General features: G+C 35.9%; 1 protein-coding gene across 2 annotated transcripts; it reads right to left on the bottom strand.

Moving 5' to 3' along the window:
- Positions 1 to 459: 459 nt before the first annotated feature.
- On the bottom strand, positions 460 to 11030 carry LOC110018378 (programmed cell death protein 2-like). 2 transcript variants are annotated; one of them, XM_020715672.1, is made up of 8 exons: positions 10884 to 11030; positions 10715 to 10822; positions 10546 to 10629; positions 10357 to 10454; positions 9937 to 10271; positions 9632 to 9863; positions 5341 to 5545; positions 460 to 1142 (listed from the first exon to the last, which is right to left on the bottom strand). In XM_020715672.1, exons 2-8 carry the CDS (start codon positions 10805 to 10807, stop codon positions 1056 to 1058), a joined length of 1134 nt encoding a protein of 377 aa, XP_020571331.1. In that variant the 5' UTR covers positions 10808 to 10822; positions 10884 to 11030; the 3' UTR covers positions 460 to 1055. The 2 variants fall into 2 exon arrangements, with proteins under 2 accessions (XP_020571331.1, XP_020571330.1); XM_020715671.1 differs by having other exon boundaries at positions 10715 to 11029.
- Between the last annotated feature and the right edge of the window lie 227 nt (positions 11031 to 11257).

The following is an 11257-nucleotide window of genomic DNA, read 5'->3' as shown; positions in this document are numbered from 1 at the left end:
AAATGCATTCTTCCTGGTAGAAGCCTTTCATTACAAAATTTTGGAGGACAACACTAATAAAAAACTTGTCACACTATGTCTAATATTAGTAAGATGCAATTATTGAACAATGTCAATACTCATCAATAGTAGCATTAACCCAACTATTCAGCCAGCCAGCTTCAATACACCATGTGATAAGAAGCCAAGCAAAGTCGGTTTGGCTGCCATTCTATAAACTCAGGGTCTGTTTGGGGTGGCTGCAGCTTATCCAGCTTATCAAGATAAGCAGCTTACTCTGATAAGCTGCTGATCGGCAGCTAGTCCGGATAAGTTGGCTGGCGATTTGGTTTGTGCGTTTGGAAAACAACAGATTTGCAGTTGTTTTTAGATAATTGATTATTACGCCCCTGATCTGGACAAGTTGTCTAACTGTTTGATTTATGCGTTTGAAAAACAGCTGATTTGTAGTTGTTTCTAGATAAATGACCATTTTGTCATTTTGCAGTCGTGCTATTTGCAACAGAATGATTATGGTTATACATTTGATAGTTTAAAACCCAACTAATATAGCATGTCATGAGCAATGTTGTCCTGTAGGGATGTCATCGGATCCCGATCACTATCGGTAGTGGAATCAGTCGGACTGTCTGCCCACTTGAAGAAGTCACCGTATGCTATGAAATGTATTTTGGGTTATAAACTATCAAATATATAGTCATAACAATTTTGTTGCAAACAACACAACTGCACAGTGACAGAATGATCATTATCAAGAAACAACTGCAAATCAACAGTTTTTCAAACTCACAAAGCAAACAACTAGACAGTTTATCCAGATCAGGAGCAGAATGATCATTTATCCAGGAGCAGCTGCAAATCAAATGATTTCCAAATGCACAAACAAATAGCCAGCCAGCTTATTTGAATTAGCTGTTGATCAGTAGCTTATAAGGATAAGCAATCAGGACAAGCTACAATTGCCCCCAAACAGACCCATAAAACGGAGAGAAGCTGCCACTAATTTCTTAGTAAACTGCAACTTAGCTGTTAAGAAACTTACAATGTTAAGAAAACTAATCATCCTGGATTATGATTACCTCTTCAGCCACAGCCCAGCAACAGTTGCCCGGCTCTTCTGCGCACGAATGGGGACAGCAGTTCTGCATTGCAAAAATTGTCAAATTTTCAGCCTAAGAAGCTGAGAGAACTTCAATCAAAGAAAGAAAATCAATCTTCATGTTCAATATAGGAGAAGGTAAATCATTAAGAAAATCTACCACTAATAAAGCCGCTACGTCCCCAATTCTCAGCCATCCCTAAACAAGGCTGCTTGGTCAAGAGTAAAAGGCAAGGAGTCGAGATTTATGTGATGCGAAAAATACTAGAGAGAGCACTTGAAATATTTGGGATGATAGCTCTGCTGAGAAGAATGTAGACCTGAGATAAATTTTATGACCAGAAATTCTTCATTCTAGGTAGTTTGATTAATGAATGGGCGGTACTTGAGGAAGTCGGCCTATACATTACTCTGTTAAAGAGAGAAGTTTTCAAAATAGAAAGCACGAGCATGGGCATGAGATATATTTCCTAAAATTATGCGGGCCAAGGAAAATCCCAAATTATTTTAGTGGGGTCATGAAAAATAGCAACTAAGATAACAGAAATTTCAAGATTATTAACCAAGTGAGCATAATATATTTGGACACTTGTCATTTTGAAAACTTCAAGATGTCAACGTGTCCTAGAGGCAAAAAAATTGCGTAAGTAACACGTACGCAGCTCTGCATACGTCAGGATTATACAAAGGGTGCAAGGGGGGTTATATCTAAGTTATAGCCTCTGTAACCTCCCCGTAACCTACCTTTAACCTACCCGTAACTTACAAATATATGAAAACAGAACCGTGAAACTTAATAGAAGGTACAGGTAGGTTACATTGAGGTTACAAAGGATATAATCCCCCAGTATCCTATGTCAAATTTTTTCTGTCCTAGAGGGGAGGCATCAAAATAATAGAGTTTGTCATAAGTACCGCTTGAGAAATAAAATGCTAAGACTCAAAAGTTAATTGATGATATCAAATTTGATATTGGCACTGATGGCAAAGAAGGATTTTGACTCATTGAAAAAAGAATCAAAGAAGTAATTTTATCATTAAAATTTCTAAGTCGTGTAGTTGACAAACCTTTGGAGTTTGGGCTAGTAATGAAGAGTGCAATATTTTGAACAATCACAGGAGCAAGTGCAAGGGCTAAGTGCAACGGCACATGAGCTAGAGCATGGTGGCACAACGAGCACGCAGGCTAGAGCATGGGAGCACACGAATGACTATTAGCAAACAAAATCAATGCAAACCCGTAAGTGCAATTAAGGTGAGCTTATAAGCGTACAATTTTGACTGCATGTGAATGAGGTGAATGGGTGGATCAAACAAGGTGAGTGAGCATAGAAAGAAGCGAGCGCATTCAGGACAATGAGGGAGGGAGCACGTAAGCAAGTGTGGCATGCAAGTATGCACAACTGGGGTTAATCGAGGAAAAGAGGGTAGGAAGGGAGCTAGCACTAATATGGCTCTAATCCCAAGTTAAAGGAAAAAACTAGTGTCTTATTAATTCAATATTGTTACTCATAGATAGGCATACATCAAGCGAACAAAAGGAAGATAATACTGCCTTCAATTATTAGGATATAAAATAGTACTAAAAGCATATATTTTATTCTAGTATTTTTTATGATATAACTTTCCAATCTAGCATTTTCCTACAATAAAAACTCAAAATACCACCAAATTTTCAACTGCAATTAAACAAGAAAATATCACCAACTAGAACCTTCAAAACCACTCACACTAAGTTAACTAGGTAAAAAATGCATTTCTAATACGACTCACTACTAAAATAGAAATATTACATCCATGAGTAGGCAAATACACTCGAACAAAGATGGCTGTAAAATAAGAAAACAATATTCCTACAATTTCTCATTACTCAACAGGCTAATTTTTTTGTAAATCATGAATTACCAAAGAGACATTCTTCCTACTCCATAGGTAAAGAAAATCAGAGCAAACTTATACAATGAACCTAATAACATTCAAAGATATATATAAGTACGCCAAGAGAAAACAACAAACATTCAAAGATATATATAAGTACGCCAAGAGAAAGCAACAAGACGGGAACAGAAAGAAAGAGAGCAAGGGAGGGAAGAAAGGTAAGGAGAAATGTCTACTAGTGAGAAAAAAATTGAGAGAGAGAAAGAAATAGATACATCTTTAACTCTATTTTAATCACCACCATAGGAAGCGCAATGTTGGCTACGAAATGTATATAGGCTGAGATGGCTGGTTTAATCAAACAACATCAAAAGCTTCTTACTGATTCCTCATACTTTCTCAATGCATGCTTTCTAGGCCTTTATTAGGATTCATTGATCTAAATGCCGATGACAACTGCCACAACATCCCAATACATAAGCATCTTTTGGAAAACTTCTATGTTTCAATTGGTAGCCAGCATAATGTGCACCAAAAGCAGCAAACTTTACTATTTATAAAGCGAAATATACAAGTACGATGATATTTTTTTAAGCCCATTTTTTTCTTGTAAATGGATAGATAAAATATTACGATAATTCATTTTTTTATTCAAAGATAAGCACAGGCTTGAATTGTTTGCAAAGTTTACACTCAAATGAACTGTTGTTCCTGTGCTGCCTGCTAAAATAATGTTGTTATTCTCAACTATTATAGATTATTCTCATCTTTTATTTCAATTTTTGTGAGTCTTATAGCATTTATAAGAGCGACCTAAAGAAGTTGAGGGCATAAGTAGAGGAGGAATAAAAGGAAAAAGAGAAGAGAGAGAAAAAAAAGGTGACAATTGATGAAAAAAACGAAGGTCGTGGTGAACTTCTGCAGCAAAAGGTGAACACTTTATTTCAATTTTTGTGAGTCTTATAGCATTTATAGAGGAGGAATAAAATAAAAAAGAGAAGAGAGAGAGAAAAAAGATGACAATTGATGAAAAAAACGAAGGTCATCGTGAACTTCTGCAGCAAAAGGTAAACACAGTGATGTTCGAGGCAAGTGCAATGGTGTTAGAAGCACAGTGGTATCAAAGGCAAGCCCAACAGTACTAGAAGCAAACATGGTGGCCCCAAAGACGAGCATATTAGTGCCAAAAGATATTATGCAGCAGAAAATAGTAATATGAATAGATTCTCTGAAATTATCTCTTCCCAATCCCTTATATTGTAGTTAGATCCCTTACTAACCTTCTCCATTGGACTTCTTGATGAATAAGAATGTAACTTAACCTTTGAAACTAGCAATTGGAAGGTAACCAAGAGTAATATAACTATATCATGTAGCAACAAAAACGTTGCACTCCATATGCCTTTCAACACAAGATAACGGGTGCAGCAATGAATACGAACATTAATTAATCTGCGTGGATTGCAATATGGAACATTTGAATAAAAAGAGATGAGAATTCTACATTCAAATGATGAGTTTCCAAAATTTTAAGTTTTATGATTCTGATTATTGTGAGAAATGTGGGTATAAAAAGCAAAGAGAGGCCAATTTTCTGAAGACTGAAAGCGAACCAATTCAACCATGCGCATCCTTTGTGAGAGACAACCACTTCTGAGCCTTGCTTAACCATGGTAGAAGCCTCCCATACCCCATTAGAGACCCAAACTGCATGACACAATCGATTTCAACTTAACTTCGCCCACATAGAACTTGTACGGGAGTGGAACAAAAGCTGGTTAAGTAGAGCCTATTATAAGAATGGATGAACACTTATCAATCCAAACACTTGAGCTCTTGAATAAGGGTCCCTACTAATATATTATAAAATCAAATCTTATTTTCACATCTAATGTTGAACTATTTTCCACACTTAAATGTATCTCAAAGTATTTTTAATACAGGATAGCCACTGCTGCACTACATCATCATTGTCGGAAAAAATTGCTAAGGTCAAGACCAATGTTTCCACTCAAGACTTGTAATGAGCAAGAAAAGAATGATTAATTGATTTCATTAACACTTGCAGATAATTTTGTTTGGAAGTAAACTAATCATTAAGCATATCTTAACATGAATTTATCTGCAAAATATAGCATTTTCAAAATTCATCTCAACGAGTTCAAGATTAACCATGAGTTCAGAGATTAGGCAATTGATAAAAACAAGTTAATGTCATTAATCATTGCAAAAACAATAAATTATTAACATACTACTAGGCATGCTATATGGAACAAAATATTTACTACAAGAAAGCACAAAAATTTGCAAAAGTTTGATAAAGATGGATTCAAAACACAAACGGTTCTACAAGAGCTACTTACACTAGAACAGGTGTACACAAGCATGGTCATCCAATTCCATTCATCTGGCATACAAGTTAACGAACCATCAGCTGCTTCATGAAGAAAATACAACAAAGAGGGCATCAATTGCATTTCATATTGCCGTGGTGATCCACAGAGATTGCAGGGGTTGGGTTCCTCCAAATCAGTTTTAACCAAAAGCGGCTTGCCACCATATGAATACCTATGGAAGTTAAAAGCAATAGGATAGTGAGACGCTAAATAATGATTTGAGAATTGGTAGGTACTCATTTCATCAATAAAACTTTAAGATTTCATATTTACTTCTAGTTATCGCATAAAGAGAGGAAAGTACCCAAAAAAGAATTTGCATGACCCTAAAGCAGATTCAAATGATACATTCAAAAAACATTCTAAATTTACCTTTTTTTAAAGGTTGCAAGTGGGATTTGATCCCAAGACCTTGGCAATAACAATGAGAAGCCTTTACCAGCTACCTATCAGACATTAACATAAGAAAAAGCTTTGTTGGGGCAAGACACCAGTAGAAAATTGCTCAAGGATGAAGGGGTAAGGAAGCTTTTTCTATCATATGCTGAATTCTCACGGAAATTGGAAGATATTATACATTAGATGGTGAGAAGTCTTTGGTTAACATTTTAATTCAGAAGTGTGCATTAAATAAATAGAGCAGCATCTCCATAGCATGTGCCAACAAACTATCTAATAAATTAGAAGTAATAACGTTCTAACTAGATAATCAATGCAGGTTCAGTATAAGATACCCTATGAATCCAATTTTAAGATCCACATTTACTGAAATAGAAAAATAAGCATCGGGTTATTATGCTCAATGCTCAAATATTCCTTTGTATTTTCTTGAAAATTTACTTTTCAAAAGTCTAACATCATCTCCGTCTTCATCATTCGGGTCATCCCAATTTTTTATTGCTAGCTTAATGAATTTTTCTCCTCCAATAACTCTTGTTGAGAGTTGCAAGTGGTGCAAATTCCAATTATGAGTCATTTTTTACAGGTTCAAGCCATAATATTTGTGGTCAACTCCTTTTCTTTTATAGAAATCTATCTTATTTAGAAATCTTCTACTCTCTTTTGTGTGAGCACAAACAAAATTTGTCATTCACCGCATCCAGCATCTCCAAACAACCATGCAATTGCAACATGAGGAATAGCTTGAGAATCAACAGTTAAAAATGGGTTCTGCTATTGCAGCACTAGACACTGATTGTGTACGTGAACTTAAAGTTCCCTGGTCTGTTCCATTTTAATAAACCCTGTATTCCAATTGATTCAAAAAATAAATTAATATTCCCCAACACCATCATCATATAGCCTTATACGAATGATTTAAGGTTGACTTCCTGAATCCTCATTCTACATCCATTATTATTGAGTTATGGTCTATTGGAGTTAAATCTATTTAGTTGAATGGCAAATCTAATTTGATGATGGCACTCCAAAGTTATAGCATTTTGTTGTTAAAAGTTTGAGACTTACACATTCATCAGCTGGATGTGAGCACAACTTAAACATGTATACTCAAGTTCATAAAAGAAGAAAAAACTCTCTGATGATCTTAAGAATGAATTCATTGGTGCACATCATGTACAATGAAAAACTTCATGAAAGAAATCTATAAAAATAGATTAAAGGAAGATGGGGATCTTCTATTATATGAAGATATTGTCATTAGATGATAAGTAATTTTATAGATGATGACAATGAGGTCACGCCATCTAAGTTACAATAATAAGTTATGAATGTTGATTTCTTTAATTAAGCAAGAACAAAGCTAGTAAAACAATCATAAGGCAAAAATCGATAAAAAGAAAAGGTATCCATAAAAATTTTAGTGTTTGAAGTTGTTTTATACTACAACTAATATGGATTTTTATTGATCATTACTGATTAGAGAAGATTGAGATTGAAGAAGAGGTTACAATAAAAGACTGAATGATAGAAATCTAAAAAACAAGAGTTTAAAGAATGATGAGAGTCTTCCATTATATGAAGATAAATCATCAGACGAAAAGTGATTTTGTAGATGATGACAATAAGGTCACGCCATCTAAGTTACAATAAAAATGTCTGAATGTTGATTTCTTTAATGAATACAAGAACAAAACTAGTAAATCAATCATAAGGCAACAATGGATAAAAAGAAAAGGTATCCATAAAAAATTTAATATTTGAAGTTCTTTTAAAATTGAATTAATATTATGGATTTCTTATTGACTACTGATTATAGAAGAAAAAGATGATTGAGATAGAAGAGGAGGATGAATAATCAAAAAGCTTGGACTAAATTGAAGAAGTGGGGGAGAAAGCTATTCATTTTGATTATGTGATACTGGAGAACCCAAACAATAATGGAATTATAAATTTTATTACTGAAATTAAATAGGGTTACAACAAACACATATGACAAGAAAATAACAACAAAACAGACAACACATAGACCCAAACTAGAGCTAGGGTGAAGGTGGTTGGGTAGCAAAAAAGAAGGGATGAGTGCAATTAAGGGAACAGAAGAAGGTTTGGTAGCTGGATGGGGCAGTTGACAGGTTTGATGGATGAGTTGGTGGAAGGGCTGGTGGAAGTTACGAAAAGGAAGGGGAAGGATTGGTTGGAGGAAGGCTGGCTGTGAGTGAGCAGTAGCACAGGGTGAAGGAGGAGTGGGTGAAATTCAGGGAAGGACTGGTTGAAGGTCATGGCATGGAGAAACGAAAAGCTGGTGGAAGGGAGAGAGTGGTCTAGAGTGTGGCAGCAAGCTGGGACAGGGTGCCTTGAGAAGGCTGCTGACGTGGAAGAGTATGGCAGGGTAGAGGGAAGGGATTGTGGGGAGGCTGGAAGGTTAGGGGTGACTGTAGAAAACAGCTAACTACTGTTTTGCAGAAATAAGACGAGGCAGGAGGCTGCGCAGTGAGAGGAGGGTTGCGAAAGATGGGAAAGTCCCGAAGGAGAGCGAAGTGAGGATAAATATCCACGCGGAATCGAGCTACAGTCAAAGCACCACTCAAATCCATGGAGAAGGTTATCACCTCGGATGAGTTCAGGCAGAATACCTTCTCGCCTTCAGATACAGCCCTAGAACATGGAAACCTAGACGTCTGCAGCTGTCTTGACATAAAGGCAGCAAATCCAATGAAAAAAAGAGTCTTCCGTCTCTCGAGTTTTCAACCAAACCAAGCCAGAGACAGGTCCCTCCCGCTAAGTGTGGGAGATCTATGCCTGTATCATTATTACTCACATGAATACCCCTAAGAGATGAGAGACATGACTACATGAGAGCTTTTAATTATTTATTATATGTTTATTTGGATCTATAAATATTTTTATGTTGGACAATAGGTATAAGAGAAATTTATTATGCTAATTTTATCTTATGTCATGCATTGCTTTTATATTTTATATTACTTTCAGTTCATAAATTAAGTTAGTTCGATTAATTTATGTTTACAATCTACATTACACTTGTATTTTATGCAATTTATTACATGTTACTTCACGGCTTATACAATTTGTTATTTGTTATCGGCATAATTTGCAACTATTCTATGTTAGGACGTTAATATATTAAATTTTACATTTATTTTGCCTCTATGTGAATTTATAATTGTGATGCTTACGTCCCAGAACTTCTCAGAGCTTACGCCCTAGCCTAATTGACAAAAATGTCTTGATAACCAATTGCACAATTTTAACATTATTTGCATTTATTTATTCTTTGTTACTATTCCACGCTTATCTACTCAGTAGACCCATGCAGAACTTCTTGCAAGTTTATCATATGAGCCTTCTTGCAAGTTGCCAATGTTATGTCTACAGAAATTTTAGAAGTTATCAACTTTGACAGTTTGACTAATAGATTTAATGCATATAAATAGTTTTTGAGGCATGGAACCAATAATTTTCTATCTGTTCCATTAAATTTTAAATTTCTTCAAACTTTTCAGCTAGTTGGACAATAAATTATTCAAGTGATGCAAATATTAGTACCAATTTATGGTGGAAGTCAACGTTCTCATGTTCTCTCCTAACTCATTGGATAAGCTATTCATGCCTAACACAAGTATCACCAACAACAACAGCAAAAACTTAAGTATACTATATCCCAGAACAATATTAACATTAATCCAATACCATGCAAAAGTATCTTCCTATATTCAAGTTTTGCAGATTTTCCAGCAGAAGAAGAGTATAAAAACTAAATTCATTAGACATTGCAGATTTACAATGGAGTGAGCATGAAATGTTAAAAGCGGGCAAATGGCAGATATAAAAGCACCTAAAACATTGCTCCGGATATGCATCCATCCGTTTCTTGAACTTCAAAAAAGTTCTATCAGCACCCAAAGCCTTATCATATTCATATCCCTCTCCTTCCCAAACTTCATCATCTTTATCATTATTAGAATCATCTTCTTGTTTAACAGAAAGTTTGGCATAATTGGCACAAACAGCAGCAACTTCACCAACGGATCGATCTTCCTGAGTATATATATAAAAGCAAGGAACCACTGCAACCAAGATGAAACACAAACAAATTACTTTCTCTCTCATATCTAAACTATCAAAAAAGTCCTATCACACCTGGTATGCTTGAGTTTATGCCATTTAGTGTTGACTCAGATCTCATACTCGTCTTATTAGATCCTAAAATCAAGGAGCCATTTGGTTTCTTGGACCGAGAAGCTTGTGAGCAAGCTTCAGAAAGTTCCCGAGCCAATTCATCAAAGTATAAATCATCATATTCCTCCTCAACACTTTCTTCATCGCCACTCACCAAGTTCTTCTCAACACTTCCATCGTTACCCCTAACCATGTTTTTCTCATCCCCATTGCAGTTTGCAGAAGGTTTGGAATCTTCACAGATGCCATTGAGAGTCTTCTCGCTATTGCACTTTCGCATGCGAAGTGCTCGCCAGCTGCAAACTTTGATTAAAACCATGAAATAATAAATTATACAAATGAAAAAAATACAGTAAACGATATCGCTTCTTTAGAACAAACCATTTAGGGCTACTCCCGCATTTTTTCGTCAAACAGCCAAAGACATAGATGACTCTTTCGTCAACATTCAATTTTGGCAATTTAATAGGAGCATATACCTGAAATTTTACAGAACAAAAACACCAAAAAAAACAAAGTGCAGCAATCAGAATTACTAAGCTCAGCAAAGAAGACCTAGCAACCACTCACCTGTGCAAGAAGGCAGAGCCTTTCACCGCACAAAACGCATTTTATCAGATCAGGCCTGAGAAACATTTCGGGGAATGGCCAGTCCTGCGAGATACAGAACCGCAATGCAAAACATTGGTAATCAGATTTTGCAGATGATTAAAAACAAAGAGTTAGATTTCTCTCTTACAGGCAATCCTCCAATCTTCGTAGTGTAGTGATCAGATTTTTCAAGGAAATTTTCAGCCCAAGGACCAGGCATCCCTAGAACGACTCCTCCCATCTCCAAACCGGATTCCTAGAGGCAAATTCAACGACTTTAAAATGAAACTGAACTCAATACTTTGGAATCAAGCTACCTCCCCTGAAGCTCGGCCCTTCGCTTGAAACAGATTCAGCTAATTTCTTTTCTGTTTCGTTCTAGATCAGGGATTTTGCTCTTGATGGTGGTCAAGTCTCGCCGACGAATCCGCTGTGCTCGCGCCGCCGGTGTTATATGTGAATATTATTGTGAAACTATAAGATATTGACCTTGAAATTGTTTCAAATATTTTTAGGGCACCCAAAATCTATATGTACACCACCCGATTCATCAACACATATTTGATAAATTCGGATTTCAAGGATTTCGGCCGTAAATCCCGAATTTATTAAATCCCACGAATCCGTGGATTTACGGGACTTACGTGATAGAGTTATTGGGATTTAACTAGATGTAGGCAGAACAACGGGA

The sequence above is a fragment of the Phalaenopsis equestris genome, unplaced genomic scaffold (genome assembly GCF_001263595.1).
Source record: "Phalaenopsis equestris unplaced genomic scaffold, ASM126359v1 Scaffold000018, whole genome shotgun sequence".
Lineage (NCBI taxonomy): Eukaryota > Viridiplantae > Streptophyta > Magnoliopsida > Asparagales > Orchidaceae > Phalaenopsis > Phalaenopsis equestris.
The sequence above is the reverse complement of the archived record's forward strand: the minus strand, read 5'-3'. Positions and strand labels throughout refer to the sequence as shown.

Bases quoted from the DNA above. Each gene is read 5' to 3' on its own strand.
- LOC110018378 (XM_020715672.1), bottom strand. From the start codon at position 10,807: ATGGGAGGAGTCGTTCTAGGGATGCCTGGTCCTTGGGCTGAAAATTTC. The intron at 10,455-10,545 runs GTGAGTGGTTGC...GTAAAATTTCAG, and splicing joins GGCTCTGCCTTCTTGCACAG to GTATATGCTCCTATTAAATT. The intron at 5,546-9,631 runs GTGCTTTTATAT...TAACTTCCATAG, and splicing joins TATCCGGAGCAATGTTTTAG to GTATTCATATGGTGGCAAGC.